At 37.1% G+C, this 22832-nt stretch overlaps 1 protein-coding gene across 1 annotated transcript in view; it reads right to left on the reverse strand.

Moving 5' to 3' along the window:
- The window catches only part of SLCO1A2 (solute carrier organic anion transporter family member 1A2), a 51312-nt gene that overhangs the window by 9775 nt on the left and 18705 nt on the right, over positions 1-22832 (reverse strand). Inside the window, exons 5-11 of the mRNA XM_005893224.2 lie at positions 22218-22364; positions 17759-17857; positions 16454-16669; positions 14379-14543; positions 11774-11969; positions 7897-8059; positions 5450-5622 (exon numbers count right to left, since the gene is read on the reverse strand). Of these exons, the coding sequence (XP_005893286.1) occupies positions 5450-5622; positions 7897-8059; positions 11774-11969; positions 14379-14543; positions 16454-16669; positions 17759-17857; positions 22218-22364 (1159 nt within the window). The remainder of the gene's footprint in view (positions 1-5449; positions 5623-7896; positions 8060-11773; positions 11970-14378; positions 14544-16453; positions 16670-17758; positions 17858-22217; positions 22365-22832) is intronic.

Genomic DNA, 22832 nt, shown 5'->3' on the forward strand with positions numbered 1-22832 from the left:
AGTTAGAACTGGACATGGAACAACAGACTGGTTCCAAATAGGGAAAGGAGTACGTCAAGGCTGTACACTGTCACCCTGTTTATTTAACTTATATGCAGAGTACATCATGAGAAACGCTGGGCTGGAAGAAGCACAAGCTGGAATCAAGACTGCAGGAAGAAATATCAATAACCTCAGATATGCAGATGACACCATGCTTATGGCAGAAAGTGAAGAAGAACTAAAGAGCCTCTTGATGAAAGTGAAAGAGGAGAGTGAAAAAGTTGGCTTAAAATTCAACATTCAGAAAACTAAGATCATGGCATCTAATCCCATCACTTCATGGCAAATAGATGGGGAAACAGTGGTGCAGTGTCAGACTTTATTTTCTGGGGCTCCAAAATCACTGCAGATGGTGACTGCAGTCATGAAATCAAAGACACTTGCTCCTTGGAAGAAAAGCTATGACAAACCTAGACAACATATTCAAAAGCAGAGACGTTACTTTGCCAACAAAGGTCCATCTAGTCAAGGCAATGGTTTTTCCAGTAGTCGTGTATGGACGTGAGAGTTGCACTACAAAGCTGAGCACCAAAGAATTGATGTTTTTGAATTGTGGTGTTGGAGAAGACTCTTGAGAGTCCCTTAAACAGCAAGGAGATCCAACCAGTCCATTCTAAAGGAGATCAGTCCTGAGTGTTCATTGGAAGGACTGATGCTGAAGTTGAAACTCCAATACTTTGGTAGCTGAGGCAAAGAGCTGACTCATTGGAAAAGACTCTGATGCTGGGAAAGATTGAAGGCAGGAGGAGAAGGTGACATCAGAGGATTAGATGGTTGGATGGCAGCACTGACTCAATGGACATGAGTTTGAGTAAACTCCGGGAGTTGGTACTGGACAGGGAGGCCTGGCATGCTGCAGTCCATGGGGTCACAAAGAGTTGGACACGACTGAGTGACTGAACTGAACTGAACTGATGGGCATTTTCTTGGCATAAGTTTTTTACTACTTTGAAAAACTCTTCAGCAAATAGAGTGAGATACAGTTGACCAGTTCACTAACACAGATTGTTTAGGCAACATCAATGATTTTACTCAGAAGGAAGTAATAAAATCAGGAGACCTCACATGACCCTCTTGCTCCCATGACCCTCTTGCTCCCATGGTTGCCATTTAATATAGAAAATATGGTATTTAAATTTTACTGAAGAATTTTTCTTTCTCCTCTACCTCTAACATACCACCTTATGATCTCACAAAAGCATGAAATCCTTATAGCTAAGAAGTTACAAAACAGTTAGAAGTAAAACTTCATAGAAAATATTAGCTGAGGTATAGCTAAAGCAATACTTGGAAGAAAATTCATCATTTTATATATATTAATCAAAATAAGCAAATTATGTAAGTGTTAAGCTCAAATAGTTAGATATAGAACAATAAAAAGACCAAAAAAATTTTTTAATAAATAAAATAAAAAGCAGAAATAGATGAAATAAAGAGCAACAAAACTAAAAATTGCTTCTTTAAAAAAGAAATTAAAAGCAACCTCTGGCAACAATGATCAAGAAATAAAAATGCAATAAACAAAATAAAGAAAAAATGGAAAATCCTTCAGATATATCAGAGAATATCCAAATGATCAAAGAATATTATAAACTGTTATGCAGTAACATCTGGTATAAGCATAAATGGAAAATGTAAATAGACACTAACATTAAATTGAAATGTTATAATGAAACATTTATGAAAATAATGAAAATAATAACCAAGTATCACTGACCAAGTAAGGCCAAAGTACAAGTAGTTTTATGAGTGAGTTCATAAAACTTTCAACAGATAGATATTTAATGTAAATAGTTCCAGAAATTTAAAAATAGAAAATTTATCAATTCATTTTGTGGGTCTAGAATGATTCCAAAACAAACAAACAAAAAGTATAGAAAATAACATTTATGTTTTACCAATCAACATAGATGCAATAATTTTAAATAAATTATTATTTAAATGTGACTAACTATGGTTTTTCTTAGATGTCCAAAGAGCTCAACATAGAAAAATCTGTCACTTTTTTCACTACACTAAAAGTACTGAATTGGAAGATTATATGTAAAATTTTTCCTAGAAGAGGAAAAATAGTAGTTTGATACTGATTCTATGATTAAAAACTCAGAAACTAGATGAAAATATATATACTAAAAATCTATAGCAAGCATCATATTTAATGGAAAAATTTTATATGGTTTCCATTAAAAATACAAAAGAACAAGAATACTCGTTATCACCATTACAGTTTAACACAGTTTTGGAGGTCCAAGTTGATGCTATAAGAAAATTTTTTAAATCTAAGATGTATAAGCTTTAGAAGCAAAGAGATAAAACTCTCCTTGTGTGCACATATTTCTATAAAGAACATGTAACAAAGTGAGCAAGTTATCAGAACAAATAAGAAAAGTTGCTGGATAAATAGTAAATGTTAAAAAATCAACAGCATTTCTCTAAACCAACAATAACCAACTAGAAAATATGAGAAAATAGTACCATATTAAATTACAAATAAGCCCATATCCATATATATATATGGATATGTATACATATATATGCATGTTTGGATATAAATGGGTACATATATAATTGTACATGGTACCATTTTCTGTGTGTGTGTGTATATATATATATGTATATATATATAATATATGTGTGTATGTGTAGTATCTATACAGGAAATTTTAAATAAATGGAAAAGTATTTCATGGTCACAAATATTTGATGTCAGAGTTTCTTTAATTAATATATATAATCCATACAGTCAAAATTTATATGTAAGTATAAAGTTTCATGCATCAATAGCTAAATCAATTTGGGGGGGAAAAGGGAAGAGGGAAGAGTGAAGGTGAAAATGACGAGTGGGTGAAGAAGAGCTACCGTATGAGACATGAACATATGCAGTGTCCCTACTTTGAAAACAGACAAATAAAACTCTGGATGCGTGAAAACATCCTGTGTTACATAAAAACTTTAAATATGATAAAGATGGCACCATGAATCAATGGAAACAGGACTTCTTATTTGTGCTATGATGTTGGGAAAACAATTGTTTGGTTTAAAAATAACATTGAATCTCTCTCTCCCTGTCACCACACATAAAGATAAACTTATGATGATTTAAAGAACTAGGTAAAAGCTATATAGCTGGTAAGATAAAATTTAGGGGAATATTTTTATAAATTAGTAATATAAAAACCCTTTTGAAATGGGACTCCCCAATACATAAACCCTAAGGCAAGTAAATTGTCAGATTTCAGTACAACAAAAGTTAGGATTGAATTTCACAAAAAAAAACAACTATGAAAAATTATGAAGAAAAGATGAGAGATCAGGAGAAGATAATTGTATCAAGTAAATAATATTAGATTAACATCTATAATTCACCAGAAAACTATAGGAATTATCATGAAAGTGGACAAAAATAATGAATAAGCATCTTGAAGTAAAAGTACTAGTAGCTAGAAAAAAGTTTAAGGAAATTCTTAAACTCATTGATTTAGGAAATCACGTATTAAAACATCAGTGAGCTACCATCTAATAGCCATTGGAATAGTAAAAGTCAGAAAGTTCAATAATTCTAAATATTAGTGAGGCTATGAAAGTGAAAATGGAAGTCGCTCAGTTATGTCCAACTCTTTGAGACTCTAGTTCATGGAATTCTCCAGACCAGAATACTGGAGTGGGTAGCCTTTCCCTTCTCCGAGGGACCTTCCCAACCGAGGAATTGAACCCAAGTCTCCCACACTGCGGGCGGATTGTTGACCAGCTGGGCCATAAGGGAAGCTCAAGAATACTGGAGTGGGTAGCCTATCCGTTCTCCAGGGATCTTCCCGACCCAGAAATTGAAGCGAGATCTCCTGCATCGCAGGCAGATTATTTACCAACCGAGCTCTGAGGAAAACCCAATGAAGAGGCATGAATTGATGGTATGAGAATAACTCATAAATAAAAGCAGTATTTGGTGAATTTATGTTTGCATGTGCATTTTGAACCAAAACAAATTTGTAGCACAGTATTGTTTCTGTGCATATAAAACACAATACACAACAAACACGGAGAAGGAAATGGCAACCCACTCCAGTAATCTTGCCTGGGAAATCCCATGGACAGAGGAACCTGGTGGGCAAAGAGTCAGACACTGAGGGAGGGGCAGGCGTTCGCTAGAGGCCCCAGCACTTTTGATGGCAGAGCCAGCACTGTGGCTGAGGACTCCCGGCTCCCAGGCCTCTCTCACCAGATAGGAGCCTTGAAAACTAGTCTAAAATACACCTGAGGGTTTTCCTGGTGGCTCAGTGGTAAAGAATCGCCCCCCTGCCAAAGCAGGGGACGCGAGTTCCACTCCTGGTCTGGGAAGACCACACGTGGCAGAGCAGCTGAGCCCATGCATCACAGCCACTGGGCCGGGGCTCTCGAGCCTGGGAGCCGCAGAACTGAGGTCTGTGGGCACCAGAGCCCATGCTCTGCAACAAGAGGAGCCACAGCTAGAGAAAAGCCCACGCAGCATGAAGACCGTGCACAACCATAAATAAAATCATTAAAAAAAAAAAAAAACAATACACAACAAACAGTATTTGACAAAGGAAAGCATGTATTTAAGACTGTATGTCTTATCATATTAATGTGGATGCCTATGGTGATAGGAAGTGGGAAATGGAATGAAAAAAATAAAAATAAAGTAAAATAAAATAAGAGAAAAACCTCACCCCACCTAGAATGAACTATGAACTGAGAATTACAATCAATTTAACTCTTCTTCAAGATGGAAAAACCTATGGACTTCGTTTACTAGCTATGTTTAAAATTGCTTATGAGGGACGAAGATGCTGTCATTGAAAAAGCTTGTGTGATAAACCTAAGTTTACAATCTAGCTCTCCAATTTCCTAGTTTTAGTAAGCCCTTCAACATTTGTGTTTCACAAGAGCCTCTTAAGACAGTTGAGCATTCATTACTATATCCATTTTTTTATTAAACAAAAAAAAGAGCTCAGAAAGATCAATTCACCTGCCTTTGCCCTATTGATAATAACTGGTGAAACTGGGACTTCCAACAGCTTTTAATTCCACTGTCCTAATACATCAAACTACAGGAAATGAACTATAGGCAACCACTCTTACCTAGGAAAATGACCATTTCATATGGTTTACCCTAAAATATAAATGTGTCTCTTTTTGTGTTAAACCATGAGCGTTTGCTTATTTAACTCTAAGTAATAAGGTAGGAAAGATAGGGAGGGAAATACCAGCAGATGGACATTTAAATTTGCTAACTTAAAAATTTTTGTAAAATTCAACAATGCTTATTTGGAAAATCTTATATTAGAGCACCAAGTTCTTAGATACTGTGAGCTTCATGTGACTTTCTTAGAAAAAGCTTCCATACTAAATAACCAGAAATAAATCCAAATAAAGAAAATAATTCTTGTACCTCAGGAGAACCATATATCCAGGGATGGCAGATAAGGAAAATATGAAACTACTGAACACGGACAAGATTAAAAAGTACTGTAGCATCATGGAACAGTCTTTTCCTTTGTCACACAGCCCAAGAACTGCAGATGAATTTCCTGGTGTTTGAATGCAGCTACAATTTTGGAACACCTGCCAAAAATAATGTATTACCTTATGTAAGGAAGGAAACTCTTGAACACAAATCTTAAATATTTTCTTTTCCCAGTTAGATCAAGAGAGACGTTGTTTACTCCCTTTATTCTCATATCCTTTATGATCTCTCTCAGGATTATAGCGTGTGACAAAACATAGAAGGGTGGTTTCCCAAAAATGGTACTTCTTTCTAAATTTATTAAATAAATTCGCAATAACTCAGCTGTCCTAAAATCATGCTTTTTACAAACACACACTATTTTAACAGACGCTAAATATGACAGATAAAATTTGCTTCAGAATGCCCAATTGAAATATTTAGATACTTACCAATAAACAAAGCTTTGTTTAAAATAAAGCTTATTTCACAAACAGAATAAAGTCAAGCCTTTTTGAATTCTTACATTCCCAGGTTTTAATAAGAATCAAAATTTATATTCTATTTTGATCACCAACCAAGATTTTAAGTGACATTTTGTAAGCAATAAAACATGCCCAATTCCATCTTCTTAAAAAGCTGTCAGGATGTAAAAAACACCGAAAGCACAGGTGCATATACACAGAAAGAAAGAAAAAAATAGCAAAACAATTGACTGGATAATTGAGATCAAAACTGCCAGCTTTATCTCAGTCGATAGTATTATTTTTCAGTCTAGATAGTTTTAAATGAAGTTAAGTAATCATGTCAATTGCTATGAAGCTAAAGATCAATGCTCAGGAATGCTTTAAGCATTCAAATAAGATCTAGGATGTAAAATGTAAACCAAGTGAGCATACACAGTAAGTCCCCTACACGCAAACCTTCAAGTTTTGAACTTTCAAAGATGTCAGTATGCGTTCACATACGTTAGCTCATGTGTCTGGCATACACTGTCACGTGTGTGTATCATCTACAAGTGGTTGTGCTTCTGTGCACTTTACTGTGAAAGTGAAAGTCTCTCAGTTGTGTCCGGCTCTTGGCAACTCCATGGAATTCTCCAGGCCAGAATACTGGAGTGGGTAGCCTTTCCCTTCTCCAGGAGATCTTCCCAACCCGGGAATCGAACCCATGTCTCCCGCATTGCGGGCGGATTCTTTACCAGCTGAGCCACAAGGGAAGCCCAATACAATACAGTACAGAACCGAGTGCAATAGTGCAGTATGTTTATTTCGAGCACAGGATGTCTGGAAGCAAGCGTAAGAGCAGCGATGATGTAGCTTGTACTGCTAAGAAGCACCAAGCAATAACGATGGAAACAAAAGTGAAAATAATTAAGAGAGTGGAGTGAGGTTTAAAGATGGTAGAAGTCACTTGTTCTTATAATACTGAACTCCTTGCTGTGCAACGGAGCTTACTAATAAAGACCTGATAGAACTGGAGGCCCGGAGGAAGGACAGAGACAAGAGGAAGAAGTAACTGAGGAACGGAAACGATTCACAACACAGGACCGGGCAAGGGCGTTTTCTTGATTTGAGGAGGCACTGTTAGTTTTTGAGGCACGGAACACAAACGTAGAGCAGTGCACGATCTAGTGCTACTGCGTCATCTGCGATGAGAAACAAAGTGCTACTATCCAGAAGTCAGGATCTTTAGTGATCCACTTCTGGATCTAGTGATCTTTAGTGCTACCATCCAAAGTGCTACTATCCAAAGCGCTACTATCCAGAAGTCACTGCATCAGTTTTTCAAGAGGGTAGATTACATTGAATCCAGCAAGAAACAAGGACCTGTGCCATCAACATCAGGTGTGAGTGAAGTCGCAGCTTGCCCTCCATCTCCTACTGCTGATGATCCTTCAGTCTACCATCTCCCACCTCCTCTCCCCGCTCCCATCAGTAACTCTTCTTGATTGTTCATTCAATGCCAGCCCCTGAATGCCAGCTCTTGTACTGTACTACTGTACTTTTCAAGGTAACGTACTGTAAGATTAAAAATGTTTATTTTGTGTGTTTTTTTTTTTGTATTATTTGTGTGAATGTGTTATAAACCTATTGCCATACAGTATTACAGAGCCGATTGTGTTAGTTGGGTATCTAGGCTAAATTTGTTTGATTTACAAACAAACTGGATTTACAAACATGCTCTCAGAATGGAATGCATTTGTATGTAGCAGATTTACTATAGAAAGTAACATTTTTTTCACAATAGTTTTTAATTTGGTTTTGAGGAAAGACTTTAATTTTACTTTTGTCAAATATGGACCGAGTTCATAGCTGGAATGTACCAATGCAGTGCATAAGACAAAAGTTCTGTTTAAAAAAAAAAAAAAAAAGGCCAATAGGATATTTTACCATTTTTCTTCCTGTGCCAGAGGATATCTCACAACCAGCAAGACAAGCTGACGTGTATGACAAGCCATTGTTTCCACACACAGGGTCCCATACTTTAGTCGGACAGTTACAATCCATGTTGCAGTCAGCAAGGAAATTTTTCACATGTAAATTTTGATGTATTCTGAAATGATTTAAAATAATGCCATAGATTTTTGAAAGAATATTAGAGCTTTTTCTTTTTATCTCAATTCACAAGTATATTTCTTCTGCTCCCCAAAATAAAAACAGAAATTTTTCAACTGTCAATATATGGCCTGTATATCATAACTCTGGCCTAACAGATACCTTGCTTTGGTGACCATAGCCACTTTTTCAGTGATTTCTTTCAAGTAAATAAAAGCCAGTAAACAAGCATTAACTGAAAACTTACTATACAGAAAATATTTTTCCAGGTATTAATCAGAACTCAAAAATGAAGATAAATCCCTGTGTTTGGTCCATGCATGCATGCTAAGTTGCTTCAGTCATGTTTGAATCTGTTTGACTCTATGGACTGTAGCTCACAAGGCTCCTCTCTGCCGGTGGGATTCTCCAGGCAGGAATACTGGAGTGGGTTGCCATGCCCTCCTCCAGGGATCAAACCCATGTCTCTAACATCTCCTACATTGGCAGGTGGGTTCTTTACCACTGGAGCCACCTCCATGCTGCTGCTGCTAAGTCGCTTCAGTAGTGTCCAACTCTGTGCGACCCCATAGACGGCAGCCCACCAGGCTCCCCCATCCCTGGGATTCTCCAGGCAAGAACACTGGAGTGGGTTGCCAACAAGAGAGATTATTGCTTTATAAAAGTGATCTCAAGGGCTCAAAATCTGTAAGTGTAATTTATAATGCAGATAATATATTTAGCTCCAGAAATGTAACTATTTGAGTAAACAAATACAGTTCTAGTAAAAAAAAGCTGTTCACTGATCATCAAGAAGACCAACTCACAGCTACCCTTAAACAGACACTACTGTGAAAATCCCAGAACCCAGCAGTGAGACCAAAACACCCTCTGAACCACAGAGACCAAGAATGATGACCTCAGAAGGATAACAGGAGCAATAAAACTCTGACTGGATGGCTCCTCCCCCAGGTTAGCACAACACCACGTCAAGAGAGCTCCCTTCCGCTTATGGTTTCTCTAGTGCAAAAAGAGAGCCCAGTGCCCCCAGATTGTGGAAAGCTTCCCAGGAGGCCCACTCAGGGATCACTGGGGGAATCTGCAGAGTCTGACCCTGAGAATATATAATGGATCAAATCATCAGATTATACCTGATGGTTTTTGTCATTTATGTCTTAATAAAATCAGGGGGAAAGGGGCATAACACAGAGAAAGACAAATATTATATGATATAACTTATATGTGGAATCTAAAAAAAATGATACAAATGAACTTATTTATAAAAACAGAAACAGACTCACAGACATAGGAAACAAATTTATGGTTACCAAAGTGGAAGGAGAGGAGGGATAAAATTAGAAGTTTGGGATTAACTGATATATACTATGAAAATAAATGGAATTATATAAAAAATAGTTTATGTAAAATAAATAAGAACCTACTATATATATTCAATATCTTGTAATAACTTATAATGGAAAAGAATCTGAAAAATATATGTGTGTGTGTGTGTGTAACTGAATCACTTTGCTGTACACCTGAAATTAACCCATTGTACATCAACTATATTTCCATTTAAAAAGAGGGCTTCCCTGGTAGCTCAGTTAGTAAAGAATCTGCCTGCAGTGCAGGAGAACCCAGTTCAATTCTTGGGTCAGGAAGATCAACTGGAGAAGGGTAGGCTACCCACTCCAGTATTCTTGAGCTTCCCTGGTGACTCAGCTGGTAAAGAGTCTATCTGCAATGTGGGAGACCTCGGTTCAATCTCTCGGTTGTGAAGACCCCCTAGAGAAGGAAACAACTACCCACTTCAATATTCTGGCCTGGAGAATTCCAAGGACTATATAGTCCATGTGGTCACAAAGAGTTGGACCCGACTGAACGACTTGCACTTTCTTTCAATTTAAAAACAGATCTAAAAGTCTAATTACAATAGTTTTCTTGTGCTTAACATAAAATGATAAAAAGAACCCTAGCATGGGAGTCTAGAAACTGAATTAAAGTCCTGGCTTATGACTAGAGTGTGCCTTTTTATACATTTGCTCTGGGAATCAGGATAATTGGACATGGAGGTAATCTTTAAGATTTTCAGTTCAGTTAAGTTCAGTTGCTCAGTAGTGTCCAACTCTCTGTGACCGCATGGACTGCAGCACATCAGGCCTCTCTGTCCAACACCAACTCCCAGAGTTTACTCAAGCTCGTGTCCATTGAGTTGGTGATGCCATCTAACCATCTCATCCTCTGTCATCCCTTCTCCTCCTGCCTTCAATCTTTCCTAGCATCAGGGTCTTTTCAAATGAGTCAGTTCTTCGCATCAGGTGGCACCAGTCCTTCCAATGAATATTCAGGACTGATTTCCTTTAGAATGGACTGGTTGGATCTCCTTACTGTCCAAGGGACTCTCAAGAGTCTTCTCCAACACCACAGTTCAAAAGCATCAATTCTTTGGCACTCTGCTTTCTTTATAGTCCAACTCTCACTTCTATACATGACTACTGGAAAAACCATAGCTTTGACTATACAGACCTTTGTTGACAAAGTAATGTCTCTGCTTTTCAATATGCTGTCTAAGTTGGTCATAGCTTTTCTTCCAAGGAACAAGCATCTTTCAATTTCATGGCTGCAGTCACCCACCATCTGCAGTGATTTTGGAGCCCCAAAAAATAAAGTCTGTCACTGTGTCCATTGTTTCCCCATCTATTTGCCATGAAGTGATAGGACCAGATGCCATGATCTTAGTTTTTTTAATTTTGAGTTTTAAGCCAATTTTCACTCTCCTCTTTCACATTCATCAGAAGTCTCTTTAGTTCTTTTTCACTTTATGCCATAAGGGTGGTGTCATCTGTGTATCTGAGGTTATTGATATTTCTCCCTGCAATCTTGATTCCAGCTGTGCTTCATCCACCCTGGCATTTCGCATGATATACTCTGATTACATTTGCACAATGTAATCTGATAAATACTCATATTATGTATTTTATATGATTCTAATCATATAGTCCTTGATAATTTTAAAGGAGCCATTTTATGATGCTCTTAATTTCATCTTAACTAATTACTCCTTTATCCTAGATATGTCCTACAAATGAATTTTTAAAATTCACATCAATATGCAAAATCTTCCTGTGAACCCATGTAACCCTCAAAATGTGAATCTAAAACCATTCAATGATATAGTTATATATATTAAAATAAAATATATAAATTTATAAACGTATTGCTATACATGTGTTAGGATTCAGTTAAGCTAAATTTAAGCCCATCGAGGAAAGATATAAAGGTGATTGAGACTATATATATATATATATACATATATATAGAATCAACTCTTAATTTTACCTATTTATGGTTGTATAAAATGTATGCATAACACATCCTAATGCAACCTAAAACCATAGGTAGTTTCTTCATTTTACTATCTACTAGGATATCACACTCCAGTGTTCTTGCCTGGAGAATCCGAGGGACGGGGGAGCTTGGTGGGCTGCCGTCTATGGGTCACATAGAGTCGGACAAGACTGAAATGACTTAGCAGTAGCAGTAGCAGGATATCACAAAGACACACAAACACAATCATAGACTCACTAACTCTGTGATATATTCCCAACCTTTTTAAATAAGATGGAGAAAGACCACAAATTAACTCCAATAGGCAACTAATCTGGTCATGGATAATCATTGTGGAAAATATTAACAGTTGAAAGAGTATAATATTCATTAGAAAATAACATACCCTTCATAAGACGTGGTTAGGCCAGCAACTGAAGAACTATCACAGATCATGAAAAAACACAAAAAATGGAGAAGATACTCGGTAAAAGATAACCAACATCCTATGTGGGCAGCTTGTACGGCAGTAATCTTGAACTTCTTCATAAATAAACCACCAACTATATATCCAATGCATATTGGAGGGAAGTTATAAATACCTATAAATGCAATTAGAATATGATATACAAAGTGACATAGCAAAGGAACAAATATAACATATTGATCTACTATGTCTTACGTAAAAAATCATTTAGGTCCAACTCATAGTGAAGAAGTTTAATTTAAACTTATCCCCACTTAGTTACATATTATATACAGAGAGATTTTTAAATGCCTCACAACATCAAAGTAATTTTGGAAGACTGTTATCATTATCATGCATTTAATTAATAGCAGAAGTGTGTAAATTTCTTGTCTGAAAGGGTTATGTTCTATGTCTCTTTTCTTAGGATGCAGGTAGAAGTGACAAATCAAAGTCAACCAGCCATTTGTTACTTTCTGTTCTTTGGGTGGGATTATATATATAATGATTTGTATGTAATGTATATTGTTAAATCATGAATAGTAATAGTAAATCATAAATAGTATGATATTTATGATTTTACAGCTGTTTATTCCCACTCTGATTCTTAAGAATTTGACTCAGCTCAAGGTATTTTAAAGGTATTTTGCTGAGCTTGTAATTGTCAAGTGTCTTTACATTCCATGCCTTACTGCTACTGACTAGCACTCTCCCTCCCCTAATCCCCTAATAAAGGAAAGAAAAAAGGGGGGAAAGACAGCCCTAGGTTGCATCCTTATAATACCAGGGTCTGTCTACTGAATCACATTCTTGGAAGAGCTTAATATCCATTCTTGAGTCCCGTACCAGAGAGTCCAATTTAGTACGATTGAGATGGGTCCTAGGTATATAGACTTTTAACACTCTAAGTGATGTGGATACATGTAATCTGGAAATTTTCCTTTCAAAACAGTAAAAAAAAAATCTCAGGAAAAACTCAAGGTGGAGTAGAACTATGGAGTTGAGAAATAGACTGCTTCCTGCAGTAAATAAGTAAATAAGTCAGTAAATAAAGGACAGCACAGTCATCAGCAATTGCAGCCACCACAGACGGCGAGCAGGTAAGCCCGGAAGGAACTCAGGAAAGAAAGAATAGGTGATATCTAGCAGCCATCAGGCTGCAGCCACTCCCTATCAGACTGCAGCCACTCCCTATGGTGAGCCCTGAGGATGTGAAACTCAGCAGGTTAAAACACCCAAAACTGGCCCCAGATAGCTGAGATGCACTTCAAAGGAATGATTTCAGTGAGCCCAGACTCTTGTATCTTTCCATACATAGGAAAGTGCTAAATTCCTCAACTTGCCATATCTGGTTTCCTTTAATTAGCAATCATCTTTTGATGTTCTGACTACCTGCCCTTTGTTGTAAAAGTTTATAACCTAGCTCCTCACCCCCTTACCTCTTAGGAGCAGTTCTCTCAGGGGGTTACTTGAGATGCTATTTCCCAGGCTAAGAGTCCTAAAAATTTCTCCTGAATAAACCATAACTCTCAGCTTTTAGGTAGTGAATATTTTTTAAGTCCACAGAGATTAGTGTGGTAGCAGGAAAATCAGAATATATGTGCTGCAGAGATATCTCAAAATTCCAGAAGAGGGTCTTCCCTGGTGGCTCAGTGGTAAAGAATCTGCCTGCTGATGCAGGAGACATGGGTTATATCCTGGAGGATCCCACACACCATGGGACAACTAAACCCTTGTGCCACAAATACTGAGCCTGTGCTCTAGAGCATGGGAGCTGCAACTACTGAGCCCACGTGCTTTTCAACTAAATGAAACCCACACACTCTAGAGCCCCTGCTCCTCAACTAGAAAGTAGCCCCTACTCACCACAACTAGGAAAAGCTAGGACATAGACACAAGGATCCAGCACAGCCAAAAATGCATAAATAAATAAATAAAATCAGAGGAGCTGAGGAGCTAAGTTAGAAACCATGGAATTAATGGATTGGAGCCAGAAAAGCAAAATCTGGGAGTGAAATACAACTCCTGATGAACAAATTATCAATGTGAAACTTTTATCACACGTGCATTCCCCAAGATTTCTACAAACATTTCAAATTTGCGTTCTGACTAGGGAAAGACCCAAGTGTGTTAGTCACTCAGTTATGTCCAACTCTGCGATCTCATGGACTGTAGCCCACCAGGCTCCACTGTCCATAGAATTGTCCAGGCAAGAATACTGGAGTGGGTTGCTATTTCCTTTTCCAGGGGATCTTCTCAACCCAGAGATTGAACCTGGGGCTCCTGCATTGTGGGCAGATTCTTTACCTTCTGAGCCACCAGGGAAGCCCAGAGAAAGACCCAAAGAGAAAAAGAAAACAGGATTCTATGCCTTCTTCCCTTCCCTACCCTCTCACGATTTCCCTGGAAGCAGAAGGGGGAGAGTAGCAGAGGCAAAAATATCCTAACAGATTTCAATTGAGGAGTTTCCTAGATTCATCATCACACTGTTTAGCATTTCATTGGGGAAAAAAGTGGGCTACAATACAGACAAGAACAAACATACCAAGGAGAAAGATTGCCTCTGAAGCTGATTTTCCATAGTGCTGTTCCATATATTTAGGCATGAAGGAAACCATACTGACAAATGCGTTGAACTGCAGCACACTTATCAGTATGAAAAGCATGTAAATTGGGTTGCACAAAAGACTTTTCATGAAGGGTAAAAAATCTGAAAGGAAAGAATGACAAAGGTGTCAAACTAACTAGGCTTTGCATTTTATGACTGACTTTTTCTGAAATACCAACCTCCCCTCTAAATTCTGTTTTCCTGTTTTGTAATGCACATTTACAAAATGTGCATTACAAAATGATTTTGATTCTTTTTACCCTTTGAAAGGTAAAGTTGTATCATTGTTTTGGTAGCTTCTTCGAGTCAGTGAAGCTGCTGACTGGACAGGGTTCAGAACACAATCATTTACCTTCACTAAGTTACTATCGTGCCTTCAGGAAAAAGCATATGAGTAAAATATTGTTCGAGTTCACACCATTTCCTTTTTTATCCTTTTTTCCTCTACTACTATCCTCTCTTCTCTAGATATCATCTAGCATGAGAGATACTTGCTCTCTTTTTCTGTTCTCTGAAGTCAGGAAGGAAATTAATTTGATAGAGAGGTATCAAAATTGATATTATCATTCCTGAGCATTTAAAATGAAGATACATGTGGAAATTCACAGCATAAAAATTTTCTCAAGTACCACGTTCTCTGCTTCTGCAGTACAATTTTGGTGGTTCTGCTTATGGTTCACACATAATCTCTTAAAATAGGTCTCATGCCTGAGATCCTGATTCATTTGGTATATACTAAGAATATACCATGCAAATCATTTGGTATATACAAAAGGTACATGGTACATACTGTGTAAATGCTTTAACCAAAACATTTTCCTGTTTGTATGGACTAAGAAGCTCAGAGTCAAATTTGTGACCTAGCTCTGGCAAAGATTCTGGGTCATGCTGCCTGCATTTAGGGTCAAAGTGTCACTTACGGTTTCTTTTTATTTCTCCTATCTTCACGTTCTTCATCTTGATTTCCTTACTTATCATATACTATCTTAGTTTGCTTCATAAACTGCCTAATAACCATTCTAGAACAAAGGATCAATAAATAAACTGGAAGAGAAGGAAAGAAATGAATCTAGTTGTAGGATTCATATTTATGAATAAAGTCCTGGCCAGGGAGAAACTTATGTCAGAGCTCTTTGAAGCTTCTTAAGTTACCCATGTTTGTTGACATTCTGTTCTAATAGATGAGTCTCAGTAGTTTCTATTTATTTTCTAGATTTCTTACACTGAGTTAAGCCCTTGATATCCTTTCCTCTATCAAATATAGAGAATTACATGACCTGTCACTGTTCTTTTTCTGCCTTAGCTTCCAAGAAGCTCACAGATAAACTAGTATTTTTGTTTCAGAACTATATGGTACTTATTTTGATTAGCACATATCGTTCCTCTTTTTTTTCTTGGTACGAATTTCTTTTTTAATTAGATCTATGCTCTCTATTGGAGAAGGCAATGGTAACCCACTCCAATACTCTAGCCTGGAAAATCTCATGGACAGAGGAGCCTGGTAGGCTGCAGTCCATGGGGTCGCTAAGAGTCGGGCACGACTGAGCGACTTCACTTTCACTTTTCACTTTCATGCATTGGAGAAGGAAATGGCAACCCACTCCAGTGTTCTTGCCTGGAGAATCCCAGGGACAGGGGAGCCTGGTGGGCTGCCATCTATGGGGTCGCACAAAGTCAGACACGACTGAAGTGACTTAGCAGCAGCAGCATGCTCTATATAAAATAGTTTTTTAAAGAAAATTGGGACAAATTTATTTACTTACTTATTTGAATGCCCAGGTTGACATAAAATTTTATATAAATGCTGATCTGAGATAATTCAGCTTCTAAATAATATCACTTATTTTCATATAATAGCATGTGAAGAATCAGACTAGCTAGAAATTGACTGCTGTCTGCTAATATCAACTTGTCTTCATGTAGCCTAGCACACTGTAATGTTAGACTAAAATACAGACACAATTATAGAAAATATAAAGTAAATTACATAGACTTGAAATGTTTATATTTGCCTTTGGTGATTGCATCCCTTTTCTTCTTGATGTCTTCTTGTTTCTCTTTGTCATTTTTAATGATCTCAGCATTATCCTCTAGTCCTTCCTTTGGAAGCGTTTTGGGCAAAAAGAAAAAAGGAATGGCAGTGAGCACATTCACTCCTGCACAAATCAAAAAGCCAATCCACCATGCACCAACCCAACGAGTATCAGAGGGAGTTATGGTCAGATCATCTGCAAAGAGATATATACATTTTTTTATTAGCTAAAGTCACTATTTCCTGTACAAGCTATAGAAAATTATTACCATTACAACTGTCAAGTTCTAGCCAAGTATAGAATTTGCATAAAATTCAGACATTGATAAAACTTGTCTGAAAACATATGGTATTACAATATTGCCTAGTGGTAAACTAGTTTGACTATCTGTCCTACCAGGTAAGGAATTAATAAGTAGGTACAAGGGCTTCTGAGGTGGTAAAGAACCCCCTGCCAATGCAGGAGATGCCAGAGAGTCGGGTTTGATCCCTGGATCAGGAAAATTCCCTGGAGTAGGAAATGGCAACCCACTCCAATATTCCTACCTGAGAAATCCCATGGACAGAAGACTGGTGGGCTACAGTCCATGGGTTTACAGAGAATCAGACACAACTGAGCACACACAAAAAATATATAAATAGGTACATATTAATTAGCTATAAGGGGACTTCCCTTATAGCTCAGTTGGTAAAGAATCTGCCTGCAATCTGGTTTGATTCCTGGGTCAGAAAGATCCACTGGAGAAGGGATAGATTACCCATTCCAGTATACCTGGGCTTCCCTTGTGGCTCAGCTGGTAAAGAATCCGCCTGCAATGCAGAAGACCTGGGTTTGATCGCTGGTTTGGGAAGATCCCCTGGGGAAGGGAAAGGCTACCCACTCCGGTATTCTGGCCTAGAGAATTCCATGGACTGTATAGTCCATGGGGTCACAAAGAGTCGGTCACAACTGAGCGACTTTCACTTTCACTTTCTACTTGTTATCCACAAATGATTGCTTGATTTTAAAAAATTCAAACCTATGTGCTTAAATCTCCTGAAAAAAAAATACGATTCATGCGATAGAATGAGTATTGGATTCTGTGTTAGAACACCAGCATTTTATCATGCTCTCCTGTTCACTGGTTTGAAATACTTGAAAAATTATTTAAACTCCTCAACCTCAACTTGGTCACCTGAAAAGTGGAGATTCTATCTGAGGGTCAAGTAAGCAAAATTTAAACGTGATGACATACTTGATGATGCTTTGTGTACTATAGACATTGTATAGATTTTATGGAATTACCTGTGTTCACCGATTCAGTGTCAACATAAACATTTGCACAGAATGACGCTAATGAAAGACCAATCAAGGGACCAATGATACCTCCTGTTTTGATTAACCCTAAAAATGAAGGTAAACGTAAAGTTATGGTAAAGTACTACACCCACATAAAGAGTTCTAATCCCATGAAGAGTCTGAGGATCAAATCGTTTTTACCCTAGATATTTTTGCCTTATGTACTCAATCTGTTGGAAACTTAACTTGGTTTACAATAAGTAACACGGTTGTTTCTTTAAATGTTGAAAAAGGAATCTCATAATTTGACGCCACTTTCTCTAGGCCTCCAAATTCTCTTTCACGCCAGGTTACAAGTAAAGGCTTGTGATTAGAAGAGATTAGCTGCAGCAGGATGAGGATATTGTATGCAAACTTCCTTCTCCAAGATGAAAATATCCCTTTTTACTTATGAAAGACTAACTTAAAATGATCAGAATGTTTGTATGACTCCATTCCTTAATAATGATTTTGAAATGAATCTAAGGAAATGCGAATCTTTAAATTCTATGGCATCATATTCCACAATCTCAAATTGACCTGGTAAATTGATAAGACAAAGATTAGATTAATAGACTGTCCATATTATGATTCAAAACCATTTTCTCTTGTGGTATTATAGGTTGGTTAGAGTGATGGCCTTTTATGGCAAATTCTGTTGTGTTTTGTGAGTAAACCATTACTGTGTCCCATATTGGAATAGAATTTTCAATACTGTATCATGGGTGGATATTTTGATTACAGCTGAGATCTTGCTATTGAAAAAGTCACATTATAGAGCAAAATCCTTTTGATTTTTTCCACAGTTATATTTCTGAATGAATTTTAAAGCAATATCAGGTTATGATAAATTTCTTGGGGCATATTTTCAGAAAAATTTCATTCCCAAATCAACAACTTGATAATGTCCTTAAATGTACAAACTTCTAAATTTTGATAAAATCTAAGTATCTATTTTTTTCCTCTTGTTGCTTGTGCTTTTGGTTTCATATTTAAAAACTGTTGTCTAATTCAAAGTCATGAAGATTTACACCTGTGTTTCTGTCTAAGAGTTTCATAGTTTACCTCTTATATTTGGGTCTTTTATCCATCTTGAGTTAAATTTTTGTATATGGTACCAGGTAGGAATCCAAGTTCATACTTTGGCACCTGGATAGCCAGCTGCCCTTTAACCATTTGCTGAAAATAATCTTTTCTCATTGAATGATCTTAACATCTATCTTAAAGTCAATTAACCATAGAGGTATGGGTTTATTTCTAGACTAGCACTTCTATTCTATTGATCTATATATCTACCCTTGTGGCAGAATCACAATGTTATTATTATAATTTTGTAGTAAATCTTGAAATCAGAAGTGTGGGTCTGTTTTTTTTTTTTTTAATTTTATTTATTCATTTATTTTTGACTGTGCTGGTCTTCATTACTACATGGGCTTTTCTCTAGTTGTGGTGAATGGAGGCTACTCTCACTGCAGAGCTGAGGCTCTAGGGCACACAGGCTCAGTAGCTGTGGTACATGGATTTAGTTGCCACAGGCATGTGGGATCTTCCTGGACCAGAGATCAAATCTGTGTCCCCTGTATTGGCAGATGAATTCCCAACCACTAGACCACCAGGGAAGTCCATTGTTCTTATTTTTAAGGATGTTTTGGCTACCCAGTGTCCCTTGCATTTCCATTTGCATTTTAAGATCAGCTTGTCCATTTCTCCATAAGTAAAAGCAAGTGGTACTATAATTTTCCTAGGCATTGCACTGAATATGTAGATCAATTTGGGGAATACTCTCAAGTTAGAATACTTGAACTTTTTCTGGTTCTATCCTCACTTTTATGATACTTCTCTTCCATCTTACTGTCATATCCTTTCTTATCCTCCACATCCCCCTCTTCATCCTTACTTGACTTTTTACTCGTCTGGATTGTTATCATCAGCTATCTCATGACTTGTCTATAATTCTGAGTGTATAGTGATCCTTCCCTGCTTCCATTAAAAATCAAGGCATGAGCTTCTTCAACTTTCTTCCTCTTTACTTCAGGATAGATCTTCATTTATTTCCTATGCCTTCTCCATAGTTCTATGGGTTAGTCCACCCTGTACACACCTGACTTCTTGATGCTAACCCTTTCTTTCTTCTCTAATGTCTTGTTCAACCAAACACTCTCTCTTGTGTATCTGTTCAATCTCCCTCATCCACTGATTTCTGCAATATATCAAATTCACACTGATTTCTTTCCTGCCGTTACACTCTGCATCTACTTCCTCACCACTCACTCTGCTGCTGCTGCTGCTGCTAAGTCGCTTCAGTCGTGTCCGACTCTGTGTGACCCCATAGACGGCAGCCCACCAGGCTCCCCCATCCCTGGGATTCTCCAGGCAAGAACACTGGAGTGGGTTGCCAACAAGAGAGATGGGGGAGCCTGGTGGGCTGCCGTGACTCTACTCAAATGCTATCACTTTCTACTCAGAAAACTCTCAGTGATCTCTTTGCCACTAATCTATGTTAGTTGCTCAGCCACTTATCTACTGTCCTTCTTATCGTCTTCGTCTTCTTATCTGGCCAGCTTTCTTTTGACACTCTTCTTCTTAAGACTCAGAAATCTATACATTCATCTATTGTTCTACTTTTTCCCTTATGACTACCCCTTTTTTAAATTTTCTTCCTTCTACTTCCTTCTACTTCCTCCCTTACTTCCTTCTACTCTACAAATAAGAATTGTTGCTTAGTATATTATCCTGGGACCTTTCACTATATAGCATAAGTCATCCTATCACAATCTTATTTCTCCCTCTTGATTTTATTTTTGTCTCTGTATAGATGATTCTCAAATTTTATGTCTAGCTTTTGTATTATCTCCTAAACTTTAGAGACATACACGGAAATTTTTTCTTGGTATATAGCTAGTTAAATTATACCTGGCCATATTTATTTCACTTTCCCCTAAGTTTAATGTAACTCTTGAAATTTAATTATATACATATTTATCAAATTTTATTTATTTATAATTATGTAGTTATTTGGTTTCCCAGGTGGCTCAGTGATAAAGAATCTAACTGCAGATGAGGGTTCAATCCCTGGGTCAGGAAGATTCCCTTGAGGAGGGCATGGCAACCCACTCCAGTATTCTTGCCTGGAAAATCTTGTGGACAGAGGAGACCAGTAGGCTACAGTCCAGATGGTCACAAAGAGTTAGACACAACTTAGCAACGGAGCACATGTAGTTATTTATATACTAAATTTTATATGGACAATGTCTTACTAATCTTAATACATCTAGAGATTATCAGTTCTTTCTATGTATTATATACTCTAATATTTGTTGAAGAAAGAAATACATATTTTAATAAGGCATTTGTTAATTTATTGCAGGTGAGCATTTTGTATTCTTTCAATATAAGTATGTAGAGGGATTTGAAAGGGTTGAATAGAAAGACACTGAAAAAGATTATTGCAAAATCAATGTCATCAAAAAACTCCCAAAGTTGCTTCAAATAATGGTTCCTAAATATTTTAACTCCTCATTATGTGTAGCTCTGTTCCTACCTTCTCTCACCCTCTTTGATTTTTCTGGTTTTAAAAAACTATTTCAACATTAACAGCAAAATGTCCCAGTATTCAAAGTTATGATTTTACAATTAACAACAGATGGAATAACTAAGGAATATAAACAAATTATGTACAATAAATTAAGACTTTTTAGGAGATTGTAAGGCAATATACAAAGGTGGATGTTAAGTTGCCTATTGTGGGAGGTACTGATAGATTTTAGGAAAGGAAATTTCAGGAAACATAACCAAAGGTCTGAAGACAGATATTTATGGAAAATGTTGTAGAGAGGTTGTGATATCATAGAGAGATTGTGATAAAGAGAAACTATATAGGAAACTAAATAGATAAATTGAGGGCAGAGCTAGGAATAAGTGGAGGGCTCATATTTAATAAAGAGTCAGCATGCTTCATCAACATGAGAGAGGACATTTAATATATTTGAGAAAAAGTATACTGCAAAAATTTTTATAAGAAATTGATTTTAAATACTACAGATCAAATGACCAAAGCTAACAAAGACCTGAACAAAAATAGAAGTAATGAAAATAGAAAGATTTTGAATAAATGACATTTTAGAGAAAACACTGCTAAATTTCTTCATAGATTGGGTATATATTGGTGCCAAGAAACTAGAGAAGGCAAATAGAACTCCAGGGGAACTAGATTATCAGTATTTTCAATAGTAAAAAGCAATTTTAGCAAAGTGGCTTACTTGGAGATAGCCTATAATTGCTCTGTTCAACAAACTTTAATTGATGGCCAATTGCGCCAAGGCCCTCTGTTCAACATTCAGGAAATGCCTAAGCATCTAAATAAATAACTCATATCCATTCTCAAGGAAATTACTGAAAAGAAGCTAAGGTAGATTTTCCAACTCACCAATATACAAAGGAGAGTTTTCAGATTTGGCAAAATCTTCTATGTAGGAAATACCCAAAGGCATGATGGGAGTTTCACCAATTCCACGTATAATATTTCCAACTAGTACATACACCCACATTAATGATTTAACTTCTTTCACACATTCTGCATTAGAAGAAAAAAAACATTGCATTAGTGTTTGAGTAGTGAAATATTAGCAATATTTAACTCTGAGTTTTTGGTAAGCATGTCACAGTTCTTATGTGACCTCAGCACTTGTCAACAATTTACTATGCCAGAGTCTGGATGGGAGGGGAGGTTGGGGGAAATGAACACATGTATATGTATGGCTGAGTCCCTTTGCTGTCCACCTGAAAGTATCTCAACATTGTTAATCAGCTATTTTGTTGTCATTTCATTGCTACATCATGTCTGATACTTTGTGACCCTAGGGACTGTAGCCAGCCAGGCTTCTCTGTCCATGGAATTCTCCAGGCACAAATACTGGAGTGGGTTGCCATTTCCTTCTCCAGGGGATCATCCCAACCCAGGGATCAAACCCAGGTCTCCTGCATTTCAGGCAGCTTCTTTAGCACTGAGCCACCCCAGGGAAGCCCATTAATCAACTTTTTC

Source organism: Bos mutus, chromosome 5 (assembly GCF_027580195.1).
Source record: "Bos mutus isolate GX-2022 chromosome 5, NWIPB_WYAK_1.1, whole genome shotgun sequence".
Lineage (NCBI taxonomy): Eukaryota > Metazoa > Chordata > Mammalia > Artiodactyla > Bovidae > Bos > Bos mutus.